The 27922-nt window shown below is 40.8% G+C and overlaps 1 protein-coding gene across 5 annotated transcripts in view; it reads right to left on the minus strand.

Moving 5' to 3' along the window:
- The window catches only part of MAGI2 (membrane associated guanylate kinase, WW and PDZ domain containing 2), a 955112-nt gene that overhangs the window by 397686 nt on the left and 529504 nt on the right, over positions 1 to 27922 (minus strand). For all 5 annotated transcript variants that reach the window (XM_066592005.1, XM_066592007.1, XM_066592003.1 and 2 more), the window contains exon 3: positions 16968 to 17087. In XM_066592005.1, the coding sequence (XP_066448102.1) occupies positions 16968 to 17087 (120 nt within the window). The remainder of the gene's footprint in view (positions 1 to 16967; positions 17088 to 27922) is intronic.

Here is a 27922-nt window from a genome sequence, read left to right on the forward strand (position 1 = left end):
TTGCCCTACATAGGAGGATTTAGACACACTGTAAAAGAATCCATGATAGATCAAGAGGGCAGATACGTCTTCCTGAAATTAGAGGTGTCAGATATGATATTTACTCTAGCTAATGTTTACCTTCCTAACCAGGAACAAGTGCCTTTCGCTATCAAGATCCTAAAGACCTTAGCAGAGTTCGCAAGTGGGTCTTGGAACTTGGTGCTGAACCCAGAAATGGACTCTTCCTCAGGTAGGACCTCCGTGTCCCGATCAGTACTACAATTACTCAAAAAAAAACACTAAATGCACTACACCTAGTGGATCTATGGAGGATCCTTCACCCAGGGACTAGAGACTACACATTTCACTCTGCAGTACATAATAAATACACACGAATAGACATGCTTCTGGTCTCACAGAGCTTGTTGGATAGCTCCCCGGGGTGCTCCCTGGGTGACTATCTGGTCAGACCACGCCCCAGTGTACGGCGGGTTCTCGATGCGGATGGGTCGCCCGGGGACCACCTCGTGGAGGCTTAACGACAACCTACTCCGAGACTCCTTATGTGTCTCTGACATCAAAGAAGCAATTGCTGGGTTTATAGCGGCTCACCAAAACGATCAAACACCCGCCCCCACCCAATGGGAAGCGTTAAAATGCGTCATCAGGAGTATTCTAATCTCACATGGATCCAGACTCAAAAAAGAACTCAGCAAACTTACACAAAATTATATTAAACCTACAAACCAAAGAAGAGGCCAACAAAAAATCAGCGCAATGTCCTTAAAGCTGAGATCTCCCCCTTAATACGACAGATCCTCAAAATCCTCGACCAACGCTCCCTAGCACATAGAGACAAGTTGCGTAGAGGGGCTTTTGAATATGGAGATAAATGTGGAAGCTCGTTGGCTAGAGCCATCCACCCCAGAACTCCCCCCTCTCATATCCCCAAAATACAGGTAGAGGGCGGAGGACAGGTACACGCCACAACTGACATATTAGAAGAATTTAGGAAGTACTACTCCAAATTATACAATATCAAGGACTCAACACAGCTAGACACTCAAAAACTAGACAATGAGACAGAGGCTTACCTGACACTAAATGCCCCTAAAAGAATGGCAGTAGAAGAAGCGGAAAGCCTAGATGAAGACTTCAATGCATTGGAACTCGAGAAACCTATTAAAGACCTAAAAGTGGGCAAGAGCCCGCGACCCGATGGTTTCACAGCCAGGTTCTACAAGGTCTTCCGGGAGGAGATTTCTCCTCTGATTCTCAGAGCCTTCAACACGGTGCAGCGAGGGTGTCCCTTCCGAGCGCAAACCTTAATGGCCCACATCTCGGTCATCCCCAAGCCAGGTAAAGATGCCTCGGTCTGTGGCAACTACAGGCCAATATCCCTCCTTAACATCGATATACATGTAGAACTCTTTGCAAAACTGATCGCCACACGCCTCCAAAATATTATCCCGCACTTGATCTACGGGGAACAGGTAGGGTTTATCTCGGGCAGAGAAGCTAGGGACAATACGGTAAAATCCCTATTGCTAATAGCCAGAGCAAAAGACACTAATAGCCCTCTATGTCTCCTAGCCGTCGACGCAGAGAAGGCATTCGACAGGGTCAGTTGGCACTTCCTCTTGGCCACATTAGACAAAATAGGAGTGGGACAGAAAACGAAAGACCAAATTATGTCCTTATACCAAAACCCCACAGCCAGATTCGGGGTCAACGGTTCCCTGTCGGATGCCTTCAAAATATCAAACGGGACCAGACAGGGGTGCCCCTTATCCCCGTTTCTATATGTTTTAACAATGGAAACGCCAGCAAACGCGATCCGCCAGAACGACTCAATTAGAGGTACCCGGACTGGAGACATTGAACACAAGATGGCACTTTTTGCCTATGACCTTCTATTATACTTGTCCAACCCACGTGTGGGGACCCCGGAAGTCCTACAGGAGTTCAGACGTTTTGGCAGTATAAGCAACTATAAAGTAAATACACAAAAATCGGAAGTCCTGAACGTGACGTTGCCGCAGACCGAGGCATCACGGTTGTAGGCCCAGTTTCCATTCCGATGGAAACACTCCTCAATAAAATACCTGGGAATTCAGCTCCCGACTGACACCACCGAGGCATTCAAGCTCAACTTTCTCCCATACCTGACAGAACTGGAACAAATGGAAAACTCTATTCCTGTCCTGGAGCGGAAGGGTTAATGTAATCAAAATGGATTCCCTGCCAAAGTTTCTCTACCTGTGCCAGACGGTCCCGGTGAACCTACCAAGTTACTTCTTAAAACGCCTCTGAACCCTTATCACGGCGTTCGTCTGGAGAGGAAGGAAGCCACGTATGCGCCTCTCACTTCTCACCAGACAAAAAGAGAGGGGTAGTTTGGGACTGCCTAACTTTACCCTCTATTATATCAAACTGTGGTTTCCTCTCTGGTTACATCTAATACACAAACTGTGGGTCACTGCAGAACACACAAAGGTACCGGGAACTTTACGGGGGGCGGCGTGGATCCCACCCAGATACATAGACTCAATACCTAACATATCCCCATTCATAAGCCAGCTATTCAGGATCTGGTCAGAATTCGCCCCAAAAAATAGTTTGGTCTCAGTCCCAGGTCCCCTAACCCCCCTGATAACTAACCCACAGTTCAAGGCATCACTAATCAGCCCTACAATACTAGGCCTACAAACAGCCCCACTACAAAGAATCAGAGATGTGATGTCAGACTCGGGCTTAAAGACACTGACAGAGATCACGGGAGAGAGGGGAACGTGCCCCGGCTCATGGCTAAAATATTTCCAGTTGAGGGGGTTTGTGGGGTCTCTGGTTCCCCGGGTGAATCTTTCGGGTACCCTTACACCCTTTGAACAAATTGCCATGTCCGCATCCCCACAGGGACACATGATTTCATCCTTATACAAGATGATGCTGAATCGGGAGACGGAGGCCCAGAGGCCGGCGTACATAGAGGCCTGGGAGAAAGAGTTGGGACATACTTTGAAAAAGGAGGACTGGGAGAGAGCCTGGATCCTCTGTCACAAAATTTCTCCAGCTTGCAAAGCACAAGACCTAAACTTTAAAATTCTATCCAGATGGTATAGAACTCCCGACCATCTGCACAAAATTTACCCCCAAACACCACCTAACCGCTGGCGTTGCAACGCAGACATAGGTAGCATGTCTCACATATGGTGGAGCTGCCCGGGAGTGGTAGACATTTGGAAGGAAACAATGGAAGTATACAACTATATTTGTAAGACGCAATTAAATCTTACACAGGAGATGGCTCTGCTCTCAGTCCTCCAAGGATCAATTAAAAATGTAAAGAGAGGCATCTTGAGATTTATCATACTTGCCACCAGAAGAGTTATCCCCAGACTATGGAAATCCACAACACCGCCATCAAGAGCAATGTGGGTAGAGGAATTGAACGACCTTATGCGCTTTGATGAGATGGGATGTGGGAGAGAGTGATACCCAGGAAAAATTCTACAATACCTGGCAGACCTGGATTACCTTCAGGTCTTCTGAGAGCTTCAAAAATTGTGTGGACTCGGGTCGGCTGTAGAACATACAGAAACGCCCCTAAAAGAGACCAGAGAATGGGTGTAGCTCTCTACCGGAACAGGCTACACAATCTGGCCCTACCCCCCAGTGCAATACCTGCCACCCTCCCCCCATCCCCTGCCCCCTTGTCTGTCAGTTTTGCCCTTGTTTAATATAATTGTTGATACGTTTGGTCAGTGAGAACATAGGTAATATCACTTAATGGCAGAATATGTTACTATGGCAAAATAGGAAGTTTAGGTGTGGGATGAGTTATTGTCCTCATTAAAGTCTATGAGAGCAAAGGGGAGGGGAAAAAGGACAGAGAAGAGACTCACGCAGATGTGTTGTGGAAACTAATGGTGAGTGATTTACTGCTACTTATTCTCATCTACACTCAGCATTACAGTAAACTGTCCTACACGATGAGGTTATGTCTGTATTACTGCCAGTAAGCAGAATATGCAGTTCTCTGTACATAATGTATAAAAAACAAAACAGCTAAGACTCCTTTCACCAATTCTGAGAACTGAGAAACCGATTTACAGTCTGCAGAGGGAGGAAATGTGCAAAAATACCATAAATATGTCATATAGTGGCTAGAAATAGTGTTCTTCCTCATCTACACACAAAGCAGCCTATTCTAAAAAGTTGTGTGTTTTTGCATGGTTTCTTATAAAAGTTTCAAACAGAACAAAGCTTGGCAATAAGATGCATCACAAGGAAAGGAGATGAATATTAACTAGGTAAAAGCAGGTAAGAGAACAGTACTATAAACCCACTTCATATTTATACTACAGCATTCAGAAAACAACACGGAATTCAAAAAAGTAGACAATAAGAGCATCTAAATCTGGGAAACATCAAAGGATTTTCACATGATTACAGTTTTTCTCCTGGGGGCAAAAAATGTATTTAGGGTTATAAAGATTAAAATAAAAAAAATAAAAATTACAGTACTGTGTATAAAGAACACATTATGTAAATAGAGCATATTTCAGGTTCTAATCTTGCATGCGAATATGTTCATATATGGACAGATCTAGAAGAAATTACCAGCTGGAAATTGTGCGATATACTTGAAACAATGGAGAAGATCTATCAAAGTATTCCAGCTTGTTGGCATAAATACTTAAATAAAAACATGGTATTTGGGGCAAATGTCACCTTCTGAAAGCTGCTTTTTTCAAAAGATGCTACAGCCTGGCTCTTTTACCGATAGATGCAACATGGTGTTTTTAATACATGCCAGAGTCATCAACATGGTATATACACTATTTATGAACGTGGCACTCCCCTCATGGGCAGGAGGGATATGGCGGACTGCTCGCATTCCACTCCAGCATTTGTAAAGCTTTCTCACTTTATTTTAACCTCTTAAAAGGACCAAGCACAGTAAATATACAGGACTTAAATATATCCTGGACATTAATACCGGCCGATAGTAGAAGTACGGCGCGGGATTAAACACTTAAGGACATGACCTATTTTGGCGTTGAGGGCGGAACAATTTTTTGGGGACTTTCATCTCCACTTTTCCGTTAACTTTTTTATTTTTGTGTGGACATGGCGAACTGTAGTTTTTAGTGGTACCATTTTTGGGGACACAGACTATTGAAAAACGTATTAATTTTTTTTTATGATAGCAGGGAGAGAAAACATCAATTCTGCCATTGTTTTTTTTTCACAGCATTAATCATGCAGCATAAACGACAATCCTTTTTTTTCCCTGCGGTTCGGTACAATTACAACGATATCAAAAGATTTTTTTTTTTTTTTAGGTTTTTTCAACTTTCCGCAATAAAATCCCTTTTTCTGGAAATGTAGTTTTTTTCTAAATCGCTTCATTCAAAAATTTTATTTTTTTCGTGGACTGAGCTCTGTGAGGGCGTGTTTTTTGCGTAACAAGCTGTATTTTTTAATGGGCACCATTTTGGAGTACATGTAGGTTTTTTGATCACTTTTATTGCGATTTTTGGGAGGCAAAATGAAAAAATAAGCATTTTGCCTCAGTTTCTTAGTTTTGTTTTAACGCTTTTTGCTGTGCAGGATAAAACGTGTGTTCAGTTTGTTGTGTGAGTTGTTACGGCTACGACGATACAAAATATGTGGGGTTTTTTAATTTTTAGCATTTTTTTGTATTAATAGGGGAAAAAGTACAAAAAAGGTTGTTTTTTTTATTATTTTGAAACAATTTTGATATTTTTTTTTTACACTCATGTCCCTGAAGGGGACCTGATCCATAACACCTATGAACGCTATGATAAAGCACTGCGGGACTTCTATCCTGCAATGATCACTATAACAAACAATAAGGCATTGGCACTGGCAAAGCAGGACGCCTGTATATGGCATCCTGTTGCAATGCCGACGACACTCTGTGATTACATCGCGGAGGAACAATGACGTTGCTGATGGAGCGTGCTCCCTCTGTGAACCTTTTACATGCTGCGATCTATGTAGGCAGTGAAGGGGTTAACAGCGGGGGTCGCTGTTCCATTGCACCCCCACTGTTGCAGCAGGAGGACGGCTATTGGTGAAGCGATCTCTTCTGATCTCACGCCATCTACAGGGCATACAGTTATGCCCTGTGGCGTTAAGCGGTTAAAGCCTCTGTTCCTGCAATCAAGTAGGAACAGGCAATCAGACACAGCAGTCAGACACAGCCGAGGACCTGGAGGAGAAAGGAGAAGCAGTTTTCAACCACTTCTGCCTTCTCCATTCCAAGCTATATAGCGCTCAATGAGCACTATGTACTAAAGAGTATAAGTCGAAGTATTACTTCCACTATGCGACCTGGTGATCACGTGACCGCCGGGTTCCCTCTGTCACAGAATAGCTAGCAGACTCTGACCAGCTCTGTTAGTGACTGATGTCATTACAAGGGGACGTTTTCCACTGTAGTTGGGGCATGCATAGGAGTTTAAGTTAAAGGGGGAAAGTATGCAATTAAAAAAAACAAAAAAAAACACAATGTGAATATCCCCCTGAGGTTTTATGTGATGTCATGGGGTATATAGATGGTGAAAACAAGTTACAAAAATAGGTTAAAAAAATTTATAGAATAAAATAAAAATATATACTTAAAAAAAAAAGAAAAGAAAAAGAAAATGACCCAAAGCCGACACCAATTAAAACAGTCACCACATGCACCCTGTAATCCGAAGCTAAATAAATTACATAAATGAGGAACCCCAAACTTTATTTTAGTCTAAATATAGAAATTAAAAAATTATTTTTTTTAGCTTTTTATCCCCAATGAAACTAAGAAACAGAAGAAAAAGTCAGTGAAAAAACACAGCAAAAATAATTTTGCTAACTGAAGAAAAGAAAATTATTAGGGCAGTAAAACCCCCACATGGGTAAAATCCCTAAAAAGTGTCTGGTCCTTTAGGAGCAAAACACCCTGGTCCTTAAGGGGTTAAGGAGCTAAGAAATTCACATTAAGCTGCCCCTTTGTTTACGTCTTTCTTACTTCTAATCTTTCTGATTACTTATGACGGAACTCATAGAGTAATTGAAGATAACGAACATTAGACATCTATAATCACTTAAGTGTCATCTATTCCCACTGCATCTTTTTTTAAAAAACACAGCTGACCTATTTTTTCTTTTCTGCCTCCATAATGCTATTCTTTTCCATTGGGTGAATACGGATCAGTATTTGCACAGTAGAACATAAAGTCAATGGAGGCAGAGATTGATAAAATGCTGAAATACTGATGCCATGCTGTGGTGCAGTCATCAGTAACACATCTGCAGCATGGATCTGTATTACAGACATGTTACAATACGCTCAGCTAAAACCTCATAGCTTCAGGTTTGTGACCATTGGTAAACGTCATTGCTGAGTTTTCTGCCTCTCAGAAATATAAACCAGCCAAAATGAGTGTAAGAGCTTTCCTAGCACATCACCCTCCGGTGCTCTAAAACATACCTTTCTGTGTTAGCCAGAAAGTCTTCGGATGAGACACTGTATTGCCTGCCATTATACAGAAGATTTCTGTTTTTAGATTACTTTGAATGGCACTTAAAGGGTCATAGGACTTCGGGGGGAAAAAAAAAAAAAAGTCATTTGTGCGTAACAAAATAAGAGCGCTCACCACTTTTCTCCCAGATATCCAGCGCTCACTCTCTTGTGGTCCCTCCGGACTTTGCTTACAAGTCAATCAGCGTCTGCAGTGGTCATGTTCTTTACTACTGGCAGCACCACTCAACGACGGGAGCCGTGACGCCAGGGGTCCAGCACCGGACTTCTATGGCCACTAGTCAGCAGTAGTAGGAAATGTTACTATTGCATGCATGTAAGTAGAGACTAGTGGAGGGCTGCTGCTGTGCTAGATCACTAGGGAAGTCCACAGGCGACGGAAATATCAACCCCATCCTTTTGAATGGGGTGATATACACGAGTGATTGTTTCTCTGCATCACAGTGCAGGAAAAAAAAAAAATCACGGCGCGTCATATCTCTTGGCATTTCTTGGAACGCATCGACCATTGATTTCAATGGGACCTTTAATGCATCGAATAGCTCTCGTATGCTGTGTGAGAGAGGATTGGAAGTGTTTCCCAGTGATTTCAATGGGAAATCTTGCATTGCAATCGCATGTGATACTCACCTGAGAGAATCGGAATGGCACAGATGCAATGCGCTTTTGTCTGAAGAACACCTCATCTACGGGTAAATCGCACGTTCACGAACGCGATATCAGGCAGAGCTTCACGTGTGTAGGTAGCCTAAGATTGGCTTTGTTTGGTGCAGATCTGCAGCAGATTTCACAGTTTCAATGGAGTTCAAATCTAATGGGTGAAATCTGCGGTGGATCTGCACCAAAATCCGAAGCAAATCAGCGATATATGAATGTACCCTTAAAAAAGAAGGAAACTTTACCCTTCATCCCGCACACCCCTGAATGCTTATGAAAAACTCTTGGCTTATTATTGCTACAATCAATAACATTGAATTTCTTTTAGATTTCAGGGTATATTCAGACTGTGTGGTTGAGGCGCCATAAAAATTACATTAAAAATTGCATTGGGGAAGCCGAACACGTCTTTGTCCTCGTTGTTGATGTGGTTGCAATTTTAATTGCAACTGTAACTCCCTTCCAGAAAAGACACTTGCAGTTATTTGGATGCAGTTTCAATAAGATTTCTAACCATTCTGTCTGAATACAGCTTCACCCTGCTTTCGTTTCCTCTGTGCCATGCGATAATCATGCATCAGCGCAGTATAATAAGAGCAGGTAAAGCTAACATACTAATTATATTCAGGTCAGAGAATTAGACAGTGATAAATTGCACCGCTGTACATGGAAACCGAAGAATACAGAGAACAAAATTTGACAGTTGTTGCCTAGATTGTTCTCATATCCTCCAACAGTTTAAGGATTCTGTCACACGAGCGCACAAACGGCAACATTTTTACACCCGACCGATATACGTGATCATCTGAGCCTTTGATTTCCAATGCATCCGTTCACATGGGCGAATATACGATACATAAAAATGTTGAACTATGAAAAATGGAACATATGCGACTGAAATAGGCACCTATACATATACAGTGGGCAAAAATATAGTTCTGGAACTATCTTCTGCCTGATATACGTCCATGGCTCCCATAGACTCCTATGGGAGCTGAACAAAAAGGGAGAAGGAGGCATTTTAGCAGTGTCCAACGCAGCAAAAAGCTTACAGGTACCTCTATATAGGCATTGGCAGGCATCCCGAGGATTTTTGCAGAGGGTGCAACATATTTTCGCTAAAACTGTCGGTCACGGTCATGTGAATGGGCAAGAAAATGGTCGCTGTGATTGCGGAAAAACACCCATTCATGCCAATAAACGGCGTGGACATGAAGACATAAAAACGCTTACGCTTGTGTAAAAAAGAGCCCCAAAGCAGTATTTCCCCAATCTCCAGCCCTAATGATACCCCCAACAGGTTAGGTTTTCAGCATTTCCTTAATATTGCACAGCTGATTTAATTATTGTCAGTTCCTCACACATTGCCACAGGTGTTCTCTCTATAAGGGCTCTTTCACACGACCGTATGAGTTTTTACAGTCACCGATATGCGCTGTAAAAAAAAAAACCTAAAAAAAAAAAACCGCATGAATGAAGAATGGCCGCAATCGAGTCACAAATATTAGCTGCGTATCTTTGCTGCTCACACGGGTGGTAACTGTGTTTCGGAAAAAAAAAAAAAAAAGCTGCAGCATGGAAATCCATCGATCGTCAGAAATCCTCAGAATGACTACTAATGCTTAAATAGAGCCAGCAGTCTTCTTTCCCCAATGTGATGTCACCCTAGGAGTCTGTCACGGCTCGGTGCTTGCACCAGGGGACTTTACCTTTTTTACCTGCATATGATGGAAGAACATGGTGTTCATACAGTCCTGTGCCATAGAGCCATACTGTAAGCATTTGATGTGCTGCCTTATGGTGCCATTCTACCCATAATATGGCACATGTTAGGCCCCATAGGTATTACAGCTTTGTAAAACTCTGAAGTTGTATGGAGCTGTAATAAGTCCATGTCCAAGAAGCCTTAGGGTACATCCACTTGGAACGAGCTGTATGCAATGGATTTTCTGCTGCAAACTGTACAGGGGCAAAATCTGCATATATGACATGTGGATTTTGCTGCAGAACTCAAGAATTCATTGAAAGCGGTGAATTCCGCAGCAAACAATTGATATGCTGCGGATTTAAAAACCACACTAGGTCTCTGAACACTGCTGCGTTGTGATGTGAACGATGCTTTTTTGCATGTGCATCAGCGTATTACTGTACTTTTTTGCGCCCGCGAGGCAGATGTATTTGCACGTGGCAAACAAAGACACACTGATTGAAATGGCTACTTAGTTTAATGATTTCCAGATGTGTTCTTTTTCCTGTGCAATGACGCAGTTTTTCAGACGCATTTGTGTATTCCCACTGATTTCTATGGAGGTCCTGGCCGCACAAATGCATAGGAAAATAGTGCATGCTGTGTTTTGGTTTATTTTCTGTAACCAAAATGCACAGGAAACTATGTGTATGCGAATGAACCGAATGAAATCAGTGAGTTCTATTCTTTGCATATTACACGCGTGCATTCTGGGTGCACAAATAGGCACGCAAATATGCCCACATTAAGGGGGCCATGCACAGATAATAATGAAGTTCACGAATTCCATAATAGAAGTCCAATAGGATATGGCCATGTAATTGCCTTTGTGCTACACATTCCTCATTTGACCATCAAACTGCCATTCAACATGTTCTATGCAACATAAAGCCCCTCCCACTGTATGAAAGAAAAACCTTCCAAATGAGGACTATTTAAAGAGTTCTGCTTCAACAAATTCAATTTAATATAGATTTTCCAGCTGTCTTGCATAAACCTTAAGCTTACAATAACAAGGCTTAAAGCTTTCAAGTATGAATTATTTCCATTCATTCAAATAATGCGGCATTCAAGCAGTAACATATAATATAAAAAGGATTAGGCTTTTGTTTATAAAGGTAATAGAGAAAATACTGATGTCATAAGTTAAAAAAACACCGGATATTTAAGAAATAACTGTATATAAAATGCAAAACCTAAAACAATGTCATTTCTCATATCATAATCCCTACTGTTTAGCCAATGCATACTGCTCCAATTGTTCCTTTATTTCACTCATTTATATAGCACCTACATATTCCACAAAGCTGTACACAAATTGTGATCACTCACATTGGCCTCTATTCCTATGGGGGCTCACCATCTAAAAACATGCCTATTAGTATGCTTTTTGGAGTGTGGGAAGAAACTGAATTACCCAGAGAAAGCCACAGCAAACACAAGGAGAACATACAAACTCCATGAAGTCGTTGCCCTTGGATAGATTTAAACCGACTATCTCAATGCAAGGCAACAGCGCTAAACACTGAGCCACCATGCTTCTAACAATGTAGAGAATGGATTTCTGAATTGTCTGAATATTACTAAATATCAGGTTTCTGTATAGTAGATGTCTAGGAAAAAGAAATACTGGCACGATGAACCCAGCCTAACTGTAATATCGCTTGGGCGTTCATGTAGTCTGAAATCTACCACAGAAACCTAGACAGGAGCCGAACAGACACCATTAAAAGTTAATACATTCTGCTGATCCCCGTTTTGTATATATCGTTTGACAGGTTGGCCATCGTCATAGCTTCCATTATAAATATAGGCCATAAAACCAGTGTGAAAAGAGCCTTTGTAAAGAGTTGTATTAAGGGAGATGTCCGAGACCAATAACCAAGGTTCATCCAGTTATATACAACTAATATATTTGTAATAGTTTTACTATTAGAAATATGTTCTGTTTCATGGATCCACAGTGTAGCCAGGGGCTCCCCACTCAAAAAAAAAAAATTAAAAAAAAAAAAAATCACCAAACTTCTGCTCACCTCCCCAATACAAGCCATGAGTCTTTGTGGCTCGGTGTTATGTCAGCTGTTACATAGCTTGTAGTAAGCTGCAAAGGGGCCGGGGAAGAACATCGGGGCATGCGCAGTTCACACTGATTCATTTGTGCTTTGCCGAGCTGAAAATTGTATTCACTAAACAGAATATTCCACAGCGAACATTTACTTTACAACACGGTCATACATGTGAGTGATGAGATTTGTAAGGCTGTTTACATCTTTTTACCATTGGCGTTTCCATCACTTTTGACAAGAAGAGCACAGCACACGACTCAAATCTTTCTAGCAAAACCTCAGAGACCTAGCCAAAAGTCTGATGGACTCCAATATGTCTCTTCCACAATATATCTCCATTTGTGATGTTGGTTTGGTACTAATAATGTTTTAGTGCAATACGTGTTCAATATTGATAAATAGCACACAGTAACTCAAACAGCGGACGGCAAAACTAGTGGCAAAATGGTTTTCATTATTTTCAACATATTCTACAATTGGCCTTTTTAGCCCATTATTATTAGAATTATGTTTTAAAAGTATAAATAAATACTTAGACTATTCATAAGTAGGTGGTAACTAGAGATGAGCGAGCATACTCGATAAGGCAAACTACTCGATCAGGTAGTGCCTTATTCGAGTACCTGCCCGCTCGTCTCTAAAGATTCGGGTGCCGGCAGGGGGCAGGGTGAGCGGGGAAGAACGGAGGGGAGATCTCTCTCTCCCTCTCCCCCCCCCCCCCCGCAACTCACCTGTCACCCGCGCCGGCAGCCGAATCTTTAGAGACGAGCGGGCAGGTACTCTAATAAGGCACTACCTGATTGAGTAGTTTGCCTTATCGAGTATGCTCGCTCATCTCTAGTGGTAACAAAAGCATTTCATGATCACAGTTCACAAACCAGGAAACATGACTTGGAAGAAGAACATCAGTGAAAAAGTATTTTATATAAATGTCTTCCCTTCATATCCGGTTCTGAACCAGATGAAGTGCTTGTTGCCAAATGTTGATTACAAGTAGCAAAAACAATAAATCTCGTACACATTATTTATATGTATCACCTACTCTGGTAACATAAATAATAGGCTTTCAGATGGAGCTTCAAGGCTTTTAAACTAACCTGCTGAGCGCAGCAGAGCGGATCCATACATAATGATGGATTTATGACGTTCTAGTCTACTTTAGTATCTTGTTCGGAAGCAGATCGCAGGTTTCATGACATGTTTCTCATTGATTAGTACATTTCTTGGTATCACAGCTGACTTTATGCAGCTTCTTTACAAATGCAGTAACTAGCATTTTTGGCTTCTGTAATGTTTTTACAAATCTGTATTTTCAGGCTTGCTATTAATATAAATGATCATTAATCATAAGCCATTTTATGAGGATAAAGTGCATGAAAACTAAAAGACAGCAAGATATAGCAAACATAAGTAATGGCATTACATCAGCATTCCTCAGCGTGCTGTTAAATTAATTGGATTTCTTGAACCCTTGAAGGAGGAAGTTTTCAGTTTTATGTAAATACTTAGTTTTGTTTCAACTTCTGAATAATATTATGATTAAGATATGTTTGTCGACGGTGAATACAGACTTTATGGTTGAGAGTTTGCTACAAATACAGTAAGGCAATTCTTTGTGCACTAAATACAACAGCAGCAGGGGAGAAAGCGGGGCATGTGCCCCAAGTGTCATCATAACAGGGAGGGCACTGACTTAGCCAAACATAGTCTCAGCCTCTATCAGAGAGGAAGGGAGATAGTAACAACGTTCTCCTTTCCTCTCTCTGTTGTCTCAAATGAGCTCTTCTTGATTGGTGGAGCACCAGCTGTCTGCTCTGATTGGTCGGGCAGCAGCCTAGGTGCACATGCCTGTCACGGACTGTACAAGCTGGCAGGTCCTTCATTTCCTTCTGTGATCTTTAACTATAGGACAGGTATCAGTGCTATCTGTGTATATACATGTATGTGTATTTGTCTGTGGGTCTGTATATATTTGTGTATATGTATGTGCATATATATGTACATAATGTGTCTATTGAGCATATTTGTGTGTAATGTACAATAATGAATGTGTGTATACTTGTGTGAGATAACGGATATACAGGCCATATAAAAAGTCTACTCAATGTTAAAACAAACATGTTTTTGTCATGTTAAAAAAATACGACAATATTTCCACCTTCAATATGACCCATTGTTATCTGTACAATTCCATTGAAAATCTAGCTGAAATCTTTTAGGATTGAAAATAAAAAAAATAAATTATAATAATAATGTGGCTCCATAAAACTAATTATTTGTTGATATATCCTTTGACTTTATGATAGCATTTAGTTTTTTTGGGTAGATGCCTATCAGTATGGCACATCTTGACTTGGCAATTTTTGCCCACTTTTTCTTGCAAAATTGCTCCAAATCTGTCTGATTGCTAAGGGTATCCTGTGTATAGCACCCTCTTCCCACAGATCTTCAATGTGATCCAGGTCTGGGCCCACTACAAAACTCTGATCATCTTTTGGCGAGCCATTCTTTTGCTGGTTTGGAGGTTTGCTTTGAGTCATTGTGCTGAAAGATGAAGTTTTTCTAAATCTACATCTTTTTAGCAGAGGCCTGGAGGTTTTGTGCAAAAATAGACTGATATTTGGGACTGTTCATAATTCCCTCCACTTTACATAGTAACATAGTTCAGCCTGTTTATCCTCCTATGTTGGTGATCCAGGAGAAAGGCAAAAAACCCCAAGAGGCAGGAGCCAATTAGCCCATTTGGGGAAAAATTCCTTCCCGACTCCCTAATGGCAAAGAGACTAATCCCTGGATCAACCCCTAATAGTTCCTACCTGCCTGTATACCCGGATTAACAATTATCCTAAGATTTATATCCTGTAATATCCTTCCACTCTAGAAAGACATTAAGTCCCCTTTTAAACTCCTCTATGGATTTTGCCATCACCACATCCTCAGGCAGAGAGTTTCAAAGTCTCACTGCTCTTACAGAAAAGAAGCCTTTTCTGTGTTGGCAATGAAACCTGCTTTCTTCTAGACGTAGCGGATGCCCTCTTATTACAGTCGCAGTCCTTCGACTAAAGCCGAAGTTCTAGCAGCAGAAAAACAACCCCAGAGCATAATGCTGCCTCCCCTATACATCACTATGTGTATGGTGATCTTTTGGTGATGCACAGTGTTGGCTTTGTGCCAAACATGCCCTTTGGAATTATAGCCATAACGTTCAACCTCTGTCTCATCAGACCATAACATGTTCTCCCAGATACTTTTGGCAGACTTGATGTAGGTTTTGGCAAAACATAGCTGGGCTTGGATGATTTTCTTTGTTAGAAAAGGCTTCCGTCTTGCCACCTACACCACAGTCCGAACATATGAACAATACGGGAGATGGTTGGCACATGCACTACACAAACAGTACTTGCCAGAAACTCCTGAAGCCCCTTTACTGTTGCTGTAGGCCTCTTGGTAGCCTCCTAGACCAATTTTCTTCTGGTCTTTTCATCAATTTTTGAAGGACGTCCAGTTGTTGGAAATGCCTATGTTGTGCTAAATTTAAGCTACTTCTTGATAACCATCTTCACTGTATTCTATGGTATATGTAATGACTTGGGAACATTTTGGCCGCCTTTTCCTGACTGATAACTTCAGATCCCTTTGATGTGCTGTAAGCTCTTTACAGACCAAGGCTTTTGATGAAATATGCAGCTATAAAAATGGCAAGAAAATCTTAATAGAAGAGGTGAACTTTATAGGAGGTAAATCAGAATCACTAAATAATGGCTGCTGTGTACGGACTACTATTTATCATGAGTTTAAGTGTGATTAGCCAATTCTGAACACAACCACATCCCCAAATAAGAGGGTGCTCACACTTATGCAACATTCGTTATGTTACTTTTATTTTTCCACCCTAAAAGATTTCAGTTTGTTCTTCAACAGAATTATACAGATAGCGGGTCACATTGAGGGTGGACATAAAATCAGAAATGATTCATCTTCTTGTGTAGCCCTTTTATATCCACTGTGTATGTATAGTAGCACTAGTTATGGCATAAAGGCCTCATTTAGATGACTGTATTGCAAGTTGCACCTGAGAATCAAGCTTCGCTATGACTAAGAGCCAGGATTATATACGTTGAAACATACAAACTATTCCTGTTTTTATACTCTGCTTCCCATTGTGTTACCTTTTAGAAGATGCAATAAAAGCTACATTTCATTTATGACTGTGCTGGAAGTCCTGCTTTTCTTATGAATATATACTATACAGTACGTGTGTGCAATAACAAATATTTTAACAGAAATATCTAAACCAGGAGAATTTTTTTTTAAAGTTATTCCAATTGAAAAAATGTTCAGTTCTGCATGATCTAACAGAGAAAGTTTACTTTAACCATGGAACAACCCATTTAAATGCATAGAAGCTCTTTCAACATTGTTTGATCTGCAAATCAGTAAGCATATAACCTATATACAAACAAGTAACAATAATTAGGAGATAACAGCATTAAAACCTTCCAATAATAAAGTATAGCATAATAACCAATGTCTTAAGATGTTCAAGGTGAAAGTAGCGCTTTACAAAATATCTATATTTATTTATCCATGGTTACATTCATTTACAGCAGCCTGTTCTCATTGAGCAAGTCTTGTAGGGACTAGCTGAACCCTGCAAGAAACATGAAGCATTACATAATGTACATTCTGGAAAACCACTGATGTTGGTTATTACATAGACATCCATTTCAGTAAAGAGCTGTTCTTTGAAGCTTCCCTTTACTCTGGCTAATAGAGCATTTTCATAGAAAGACGCTTTTCTAAAAAACTCGTGCAAAAGAAGTCGTGTAAATCAGAGGACTCAATTGATTTACGGACTAGTATTAGCAAAATGACAGATGGAGTTTCGTTGGTTTCTACATTTTTTCACCAAACGACTGCTGGATTTAGTCTCATCTTTTCTTAAAAGTTTCCAACTCACCCTCATAAGTACCACTCTCCAGTAAGGCTCCACTTCGCTCTAATTCCATAAACGCTTCCACGGAAATAAAGTTGTAATCCACACCAGGCACCTCCCCTTCTTTAGGTTGCCTTGTGGTGCCTGAAAGAATTAAACAAGCATTAAACATTAGTAAAGCAAAAAGATTGCTAAAAACGTATATAGTTAAAAAGCATCATTTTCTATTAAAATGGATTTCTGCCATCCAAATATAGTTTCCTTCAATGTATAAAAACATGGTGATGTTTTCTGTCACTGGAACCCTGCTGCTTCTTATCATCGCTGCATGGTGATGTGTTTTCCAGTGCCATATCACTTCACATAATCACAACAGGACATGGCTGGCCACCATGTTAACATCACTATGTTTGACACCTCATTGTACAGCAGTGACCATGAATAGCAGGGATTCCTGCTGGCTGAACACTCACATTCTAACAAGTTAATTTTTAGAGTATTGTAAATCTGCTCTTAAAGGAGCTGCACCAAATTATAACATCTCCACAAGATAGGGGACAAATGTCTGCGCGTTCCACCTCTGGGACCCCCACCGTCATGAGAATGGGGGTATTATGTTGAGCATGCGCACTGCTGCCACATTCATCTCTATGATATTGTCGGAGTTAGCAGAGTACAAGCACTTGGCTTTTCCAGCAGTCCCACAAGGTGAATGGAGCGGAAGCATACATGCCCAACTGATGCTCCATTCATCCCGTGGAGACACAGGACTCCTATTCTCATGATCATTGGGGGTTCTAGCAGTCCAACCAATGATTCAACACTTACCCTCCTTGTGAATAGGAGATTCAAGGGTTGGAAAACACCTTTGATTCCCTTAAAACGTCTTGGTACCCAAGGGAGAATGCAATTAAGGAAACCTCTATTTTAGAGGCAAGCACTGGAGTACAGGTCTAATTGGTAGCATGTCATGCTCATCCTAGAATTCTAACATTTCCATAGAGCAAAAAGTAATTCCTAATAATGAAAAATACATTACCGGATATAAAACATCTATCTTTGCAGCACAAACACTCAGGGCTTTCCATGATAAACAAATATACAAAAGGATCAAACAGACCTGCTACCGAAGGAAGAAGGGACATTGCATCCTTTGAAGACAATTCTGTCTGCTCGGTGCAGCGTGATAAAAGTAGACTAAATTAAACAAGGCGATATAAATATTCACATGGCTTCACTATATAGTATGTGCAGATCAAGGAAACATAATAGGAGAGATATACAAAATGTTTTACGACTTTTTCTTCATGTGGCTCTGAAAACTAGATCCTAGTAGCATGCTGCTGCATCTCATTCTTGGTTTTTATTAACCAGGACCTGTAAGCTCCCCTGCCGAGTTGGTTTAATAAACTATTTGCAATGCCCATAACGTGAAAATTCGGAAGCATCTTTTCTTAGAACTGTGCAGCCTCTCTGTTATTTGAATCTAGGCAGACATTTCCAAGGGAAATAAGGTGCATGTCTACATAGTGGTGACTGGGCAGTATCACACTGTGTAGGGGCACATCCTATTGACAAGGGGAATTGTAAGACTTAGTTGTCAATTTATTCATATATCGTCTGGAGGAATAACAGAAGAACGGCACCATGCAGAACTCCGAAAAGAGGCTCCAGAATTGTTAATTTATGTGGAATACAAGTATTTACTTAAAACAGACATGTTAGGAGAGGCAACAGATCATTCTTCAAGGAACACTCTTGGCAAATCTAATACACTGTGCCATGCCTTATAAAGGGCCCGATTCTGGGGTTCTCTTTGATGTTCCTTGAATCCCTCAGCTATATACTAGCTGCAGATACACCTAGTACATATGTATGCATTTTAGTAGGCCACTGTTGTGTTTATATTGTTCTACTACATTGTTTTTTTGCCTTCTTCAGGATCAACATTGGGGGTAATAGGCTAAACTGGATGGACATAGGTCTTTTTTCAGCCTTACATACTATAGGTTTGCATGGACTTTGCATTGTTTATATAGGACCAACATATTCCACAATGTTCTACAGCAACTGGCATCATTCACAAAATCCCCCATTGGGACAAACAATCAAGCTTTTAGACAAAACATATTAGGGCTAATTTCACACCAATTTATCCATTAAGATGTTTTTGAAGTGTGGATGAAAAGTAGAGTACCCACAGGAAGTGCATGCAAGCCCCCCAAAACATGCAGACTGCATAAAGAGGATTTCTTTGGTCAGATTTAAGTGTAGGACATCAGTTGTGCGAGGCAACAGTGCTAACCACCATGCCGCTCTGTTACCCTATGACACATGGTATAATGACAGCTATTTATTGAGGCACGGCATTTAAGTGCAAGACTGACCAAAAGGCGCTTCTGTGGTGGTGTAGCCTCTTGTTGGATCACAGAAATAATTATTTAACAGAAAGTCTCATTGCTTGCACCAAATGTTCCTCTGCACTTTTGTACCAGATGTTGACATTCAAAGATCTGTTTACTGCTATTTACCCTCTGCAATTAGTCAAATCTGTTGTACTCTATTTAACTGTATGATTTGATGGTAATGTGTATTTTTCAGTGCAGGATTCCTTACAAATGTGGCCAAATAAGTGTCAATATTAATAAAACATGTCCGGGCCAGAACAAATCTAGAAGCATGTGCAAGACTCTAGTTTTAGAAGTAAAGGGAATATTACAGCCATCAATCTGAAATGCAACAGAAAATCTAACCAAAAATGTTACTAAATAAAACATCCCCTGGAAACCAACCTGCTTCTGCAAAGGGTATAGGATTAAAATATGCTTATTATTCCTACAAATAAGCCTGCTTTTTCATGGCCCCCTCCGTGTGTAATAGATGTTCTCTCTATAGCTCCATTTGCTGTTGTTGATTATCATCCTACACTGGTTTTGTTTCCAGTAGTTATTCCTACATCTCGCCTACGGACACTAAATGCACATTGCATACGCTATTCTAAAAGGAAAAAATAGGAAAATATTGGGGCGTATATCTGCAATTTTGTAAATGTACATATTCTGTAGTGGTGTGCCAAGTCGAACAGGATTACTGACATTTTTAAACACAAATGGCACCACAAACCATCACTGCAACTGCATCCCAGCCGGAGAGTAGTACATGTATTTAACTGCTGCGCCACGAGTACGTTCAGCAGACACTTGTGTTGTACAATGCATATACTACATTCACGGCAGGCCTTAGGAACGTGCAAACTGCTCCGCTACCTCATTTTTCACTACTGAAAGGGCTACCACTGGCAAACATGGCCTGGGTACCCAGAACTTGTATTTACAATTCCACATTTCATGTTTGAAGCTTTGGAAAGTCCGCTACATTCTTCAGTTTACCAGTTGAACAATGTTATTTAGTCAACTGTTAGGAAGTGTTATTTGGACACAGTATGAACATATTATATGGGCACTTGATTGTAAACCATAGAGTAGGGGGGTGGGATCAATGGGAAGTGCTGCACAAGGCAACAATCAATTTAAGGTTGGCCGCAGGCACGTATACGCTCGCTATCGTGAGATGTATATGCACTATGCAGGGTGCACAATCACGGGCTATTGCACCTGTATCGGCGCTTTTTACTGTACCGGCAGTGCCATGTTAGATGACTAGGTAGGCCCAGGTGATTTTGGCCAGACGGGGGCCTTCCATGCACAATTGCGCACCAAAATAGAGCATTTTTTTCCCCCCGAACTGAAAAGGCACTGTGCACAGTCCTGTACTTTTTTGCGCACGCAACACCCCTCCACCCTCATTTAAAAGACTATTTACCCTAATAAGGTCCAGTTGTGTTCTTGCGTTTTGCAAATTTGCGCACCTCCCACAGACTTCTATGGGGTTCTTGGTGTGCAAATACACAGGAAAACAGACCAGGTCCTATTTTTTTGCGCACATGAGAAATTTGTAATTTGAATTTATTTGCACTTAAATGCATGCAGTTTGGACTGACAAACCTTTTTTGCAATGGGATTTAGTCAGAAATTTTGCACTATTTGTCTTCTGCAATATCTACACATCACTGTATATAGAATGTAAGGCCCGGCTGCGCACAGATGAATTTGCATTGAGGAATCCGGAGCTGGCGTCCACCTCCGGATTCTGCAGCAAATACTATCCATAACATGCTATGGAAAAGCGCTTTTTCCTGCACATGAACAGAAATCAATTATGGTGCAATTTTTTTTTTTTCCTCTGCGAGTAAAAAAGCACATGTTCCATTTTTCTGCGGTCTCTGCACGGCGCTTCCATTAAAGTCAATGGAAGTCATCCCACCTACAGCCCTTCTGCAATTGACATTGCTGAAAGGTCGGGGATTGACGCGGGAAAAATAGGGTTTAATAAAAAATAAAGAAATTGTACTGCGCATGTCCAATGGCAACCCGTGCGGACCAACCGCAGTACAGACCAAAAGAAGAAATGTCAGGGACCCGCGGACGCCAGCCGAGCACAGGGTCAGATTCCGCTGCGGGCTTTCAGATGTGGAATCCGTCCCGGTCATGTGCAGCTGGCCTAAGGGTGCTTTTACACGAGTAATTAAAAAGTCGTTTGATTTGAGACAACTGTTTATAATAATTAACGGTAGTTCTGCAGTTTTTCTTCTTAGCTCATTCAGTCCATCATTGGTCTGTCAGGGGGGTCTGGTAATGCCTGGAAATGGCCTGCGAGTGACTGAACAACTGCCTTTTACACGTAATGACTGGCAAACACTCCCAGTCACTGCATAACAGTCGTAGCGGCCGCAGCATCACCGCCAGTTCTCCTGGCATCAGTGCTCATATCCCGGTCACCATGATGTGAGGTTTCAGAGGTCGTCTGACTTCCCCTTTATGCCATCATGAAACCATTACTTTAGCACCAGATGCTACAATCTCGCAAACACACAGAAGGGTAAAGTCTCTAGAAGCGCCCAGTATGTGGCATAATGCCCTATAGTGAAAGCTATAGCGGACCTCGGCCTACAGTATTCGATACTATGTCCACCCTTACCTCATCTCTAAAGGCTAAGGACTGAAAATTCTCGTAAAACCAATTCGATACAATATCACAACATAGTAGCAAAACAGTGGACAGGCGAATAGCACTGGGTAGCCGCAATAGACACGTATAGGATAGACATCTCATCACAAAATCATGTTTAGAAAAGCTGGCCATCTTGCTACATGTATTACATGCAGCCAAGAACAAAGATAAAGAAGAAACACATCTGACTGATATTATGGATTACGGTTCATAACATCAATCCAGTCTGCAACATTGGAAAAAGTACAAAAGCACGTCCAGATAACGATGCTGCATATAGACATTCAATCTGATGTATGCGCAATATGTCAAGAATATATATATTTTTATCATAATGGAAATGTATTGTTTATACTAAAAACAGAAAATGCTACATATAGTGCTTTTACTAGAAGTCAATGAGCTGCAAATCAATGCCATATGTGTATATATACAGGGATTGGTTATACTAAAGAGGTTTTGCAGGATACTAATGTTCAAGCAAGCGTGGGGTATATTAATTTTTAACATTTTGGTGCGAACTGTACTACAAAATCTACACCAAAATGTGCCGTTCTGCTTATTTTTCCCACTGCCACTAAATGATGTTGTTGTATGCGGAGTAGCGCAGGCTGGTGAAGTTTAGATTTTCCTTTTCTGCCGCCTGATCTCCTGGGAAGTGTGTATGATTAAAATGACATTGTCATGTGCCCGGAGCAAATCAGGCCAGTTGTGAAAGAAATACGAGGCAGAAAACAACAAAGACTGTCTGATAAAGACTGGAGCAGGTTTTGTCTCTCTCTACACAAAAGATACTGCGTTACACAATAATCTCGTAGATGGTTTTTCCCCGTAATTCAGCTAAAAGATATTTGTGAACATTAACAATTGCATACATGTTATTAGACAAACTAGTCAAAGAGCAGATATCTACATCTAGTCATTTGAAACATGAGCTGACATGTCATCCCTCAATGCAGTGCCCATCTCTGTGATGAACTGTAATACACCATGAAATAGGGGTAATACAGTGGCAGCCCCATGTAGGGGCAGGGGTAGCAGCCACACCCTGGCTCTGGTGCCTGGGGGGCCCAAAGGCCCCTCTGTCATACAAGAATAAATCAAGATATTAAATGCTACTATGGATGGGCCACTATTACACATTTTTATAGGGAAAAAGTAGCATCTGGAATCATGACAGGGATTAACTCCTTAAGCTCATTTACACGCAAAGACGTCTTTCAAAAGATTGAATGATTGACAGTTCTAGCAATCATTTTTCATAAAGTGCTAATAGACACTAATGCCCATTAGCACTTTATTAGCTTAATTTGCATGTAAACGAGCCTCCTGGAGCTGCTTGTAGAACTCAGCAGGTGGTCTGAGCTCTGCAATCAGCTCCTTTGTTTTCAAAGGGCCTGTTGGCAGAATACAATGTAATCTCCGACTCCCGTGGAGAACACAGCGTGCGGTCTTCGCTATCTCTCTCCAGCTGAACTATAGATTTTAAGCTCACCTTAAAACCACACTTCAGTCGAAGAGTGAACGATAGCAGCATTTGCACACAACGATTATCGCTTATATGCAATCGTTTTAACAAATTTTGAGCAATAATCGTTGCGAGTAAATGGGGCTTTAGTGACCAGCCCATTTTGCACCTTACTGATCAGGCAATTTTTTCCATTTTCCGATTGTTATATTGCAAGAGCCATAACATTTTTATTTTTACATCAACATTGCCATGTAGGGCCTTGTTTTTGCGTGACGAGTTGTATATTCCAATGGTACCACTTTGGGGTACATACAATGTATTGTTTAACCATTATTAAAAATGTATTTTTTTTTTATATGTTACTATTCAACAATAAAATCACTTAAAAAATAACCATTTGCATTGCTGCATTCCAAGATCCAAAAGGCTTTAATTTTCTACCAATGGTGCCATGTTAGGTATTGATTTCTGCAGGATGAGCTGTAGTTTCCATTCATATCATTTTGGGGCAACTGCAATTTTTTGATCAGTTTTTTTTTTGCATGACAGATAAAAAAACAAGTGAAAATTGCAGTTTTTCTTCTAATTGTGCTTACAATGCTTTATAAATAATATGCTAACTTTATTCTTTGGGTCAATACAATTCTAGAAATACCAAAATGTGTTTATAATATATAATGTCTGTTGTCCCACACTGTAAACTGCATTAAAAATGTAAAAAAAACAATGTGAAATTTGCTATTCTTGCATTCATCAGCCTCCAAAAAACATAAGTGATCAAAAACATCTCATGTACTGCAAAAATGGTATGAAAAGGAAACTACAACTCGTCTCGCAAAAAACAAGACTGCCCACAAGGCAAACACCATTACATATATTTATTTATTATTACTTTATTTTTATAAAAAGAACTTTTATTGTGACAAATTGTATTTGCATGGTCACCTTCCACGACCCAGAGCATGTTTATGCTTTTTACCAAACGAGCTGTGGGCAGTCTTGTTTTTTGCGAGACGAGCTGTAGTTTCCTTTCATACCATTTTGGAGTACATGAGACATTTTGATCATTTATTACATTTTTTTGGAGGCGGATAAATGGAAATATATACATTTTCACAATGTTTTTAACATTTTTTTCACGCAGTTTACTGTGTGGGAAAACAGACCTTATTTTTTTTTTTATAGTCATTGCAAAGACTTCTATAGCAATCAATGGGAGCACATGAAAAGCTGGGAAAAAAGGACCAGTCTGTTCTCTGGACAGGTCTGTTTTAGTAATGTCAATAATTGTAGCACCCATAATGTAACAATTTTAGAGCATTCGTTTTATAGAACTCCATGTTCTACCATTCTGCTATTTCTCCTAGAAATGTATATGCTAGTATGAATTGATAACTGGGGGTTACCAGTTGAGGTTGTATCCCTACGCACTGACACTGATTGGATAATGTCAGACTGTGTGGGGACACATGACTTTGATAAAGAGAACAGAAAGTTGTATATTTATTTAGAAATCTCTAGGAGGAACAATACAGGAAAGCAGCAATATAAAGTTATATGAACGTGTTATTCCGTGGGGAATACAATTACTCACTTACGAAGACAAGTCAGGAGAGCCGATATTAAACTCTTTGAAGAGGATCTAAGTGTTGGATCACCGGGGGTCCAGTCTCACTTGTGTAGATAACCTGCTCCCCCTGTTCCTCCTCACTCAAGGTGAAGAAGGGTTTTCTTTATCAAGCCTGCATGCTTTCACACCATACAACCTCTATAAGCATTTTGAATGTGCCTGGCTGTTTCTATAAGGGCTTGTTCACATTAGTGTCGGAGGTTCCGTTTGGAACCGCTGTTGCTGAATTTCCTTAAAACAGGATGAAATAATGCAGTCGATTGTATTATTTTGTTCTGTAAAATGCTGGAAGCTTGGCCGGCAACCTAACGGGCCCCGTTTCATCATATGTCAGTCCTGTTTGGCTACTGGGCATTTTACTGCTTCCATAACTGAGCAGGAAAATACAACCCAGAAATGTGAATGTGAAGAAGCCCCGGCTCATACTGGGAACTATATAATAGATAATGCTTACTATATATAGTTAAATGATACATATATCCAATTTCTGCACAATTACTGAGTAAAAACGCCCTCTAATCTCCATATTCGTTTTAGCCATTTCAGTCATATTGTGCCTATACAATAAAATAGACAAAAACTGATACACTGTTATGCTTCGTAAAGGGATTGAGGGGGCTATACATGGCAGGGATTTAAAGAACACCCAGTGTCATAGGCCGCCCCTTCAAGTCCTGCGTTAAGCATAACACAGCATAAAAGTTAGCAGTATATTTCCTTTAACTGAGAATGAAATGCCTCATACACTTTAAAAAAATAAAAATAAAAAAGGAAGGACATTAGGTCTACTACGATATAGCGCATATATACATAAGGACTTCAGCGTTAACAACTTTTAAAACTCACCAGATGTAATGTAGAATTATTTTAGCTGCATGTTTGCTATGCAGGTACTGGGTATTTGAGATGCGCCACATTGCAGTTAAAATCTCTTGTTTGCTGTGGCTCAATAACTATTTAAAGGGAACCTGTCACCAGGTTCATGCTGCCTGAATCACAGGTATTAGGATCCGATATCCAATAGAGAGAACGCCTGTGGCAATTTCTGAGAAACTGATAATTACATCACATGTTCAATACTGAGGAAATCCTAAACACAAAAACTGTTGAGGGTTGTGAGGATTGGAGTTTGGGAAACACAGATGAAGAGTAACAGCTTTCTCCCCTCCTTATGCACAAAACGGGAGAGCACTGTCATTCTAGATGCAATGGGTGGTGAGGGGTCAGCACAGCCCACCCCCGCGACTCAGAGCGCTGTGTAAAGGCAAACTTCAAAGTATGTATATTTTGAAATGCTGCAGCATTTCAGAATAAAACACAGGCACAATGGGCATATCTGTCCCGGGTTTACATTGCCTGTGAGCATGCAGCATGAGCCTGGTGACAGGTAGCCACATGGTTTTCCTAAATTGAATGTCGGTCAGTAACAGCTTAATTGCCTTTAGCAATGAACAAGGAGTTACCACTTCTATGTGACCCACAATGCGCTTCAGCACACAGCTGCATCTCAGAGTGGTAAGGTATAATGGCATCCTACCCCATCGGTGAAATGGTCTTTAAAAAATGCTTTTAAGGTCCAAAAAAAGTTTAAAATTCTAAATACACTCAATGACTTCTTTATTAGAGACATACATATAGTAGCACTTTGGACCTCGATTTGTCTTCAGAACTGCAGGGATTCATCATAGTTTAGGATTTACTAGGTGTTGAAATTATTCTGTGGGAATGCAGTCAAAACAGCTTCTTGCAGTTGGAGGTACGGATATGCTCTGAACAGCTGATAAGCTTAATTAATTCGTGCTGTGTGTGCCAAATTCTGACCCTGCCATCATCATGGTGCAACTGAAATTTGGATTCATCGAACCAAGTAATGTTTTTGCACTGCTCAATGATCCAGTTTTTGTACCATTTTGCCCACTGGAGTCTTATCTTTCTGTTTCTCTTAGCAATAGCACTGGCACTAGTCATCTGCTGTTCTAGCCCATCCATGCAAATGATTGACAAGTTGTCCATTTGGAGACATTAGTTGGAGCATTAGTTGTTGTCTTCAGCTGTAATTTGGTTGACTGTGCATTGCCTGTTTGTCAGACTAATTCTTCACTTCCTCCTGTAACCAGTTTGTTTCATGAGTGGTTCACCAGGCTGAAAGAAAACAATCAGCCTTATCAGGAGTTCATAGTGGGATACAGCTGATACTATTGTTACTATTGTTTCAGCTGTATCCCACTCCCTGAACACAGGCAGGGTATGAAGAACAGCGGTCCAGATACAGTATGTTCTTCATACTCCGCACACAGCTGTATACCAGATGAGCGCTCCGTGAACAGCCGGTGTATGAAGAACACAGCGGTCCAGCTGTGTTCTGCATACCCCGCTCAGAGCGCTCGGCTGTATAACAGCCAGGCGCTCTGAGCAGAGAACAGCTGGATGCAGAAAACAAGCGGCCCTGCATGTCTTCTGCATACCCCGCTCAGAGCACTCAGCTGTATAACAGCCGGGTGCTCCGAGCAGAGAACAGATGGATGCAGAAGACAAGCGGCCCCACTTGTCTTCTGCTTACCCTGCTCGGAGCGCAAGACATCTTTTGAGCGATAATCGTTGTGTCTAAACCAGGCTTTAGCCATCTGTATATCTGCAGGATCCCCTTTCACTGGAAGCTTTCCTTGACAGTTACAAGAGAAAACTCCCAAATCGTCAGCATTCTTTGAAGTACTGGCCTTGGTTAGCCCAGCAGCGATGACCATGGCTGCTTCAAAATTACTCAGATTACTTGATTTTTCCCATTCTAATGTGGATTTACACTGAAAT

The sequence above is a fragment of the Eleutherodactylus coqui genome, chromosome 2, assembly GCF_035609145.1.
Source record: "Eleutherodactylus coqui strain aEleCoq1 chromosome 2, aEleCoq1.hap1, whole genome shotgun sequence".
Taxonomy (NCBI): domain Eukaryota; kingdom Metazoa; phylum Chordata; class Amphibia; order Anura; family Eleutherodactylidae; genus Eleutherodactylus; species Eleutherodactylus coqui.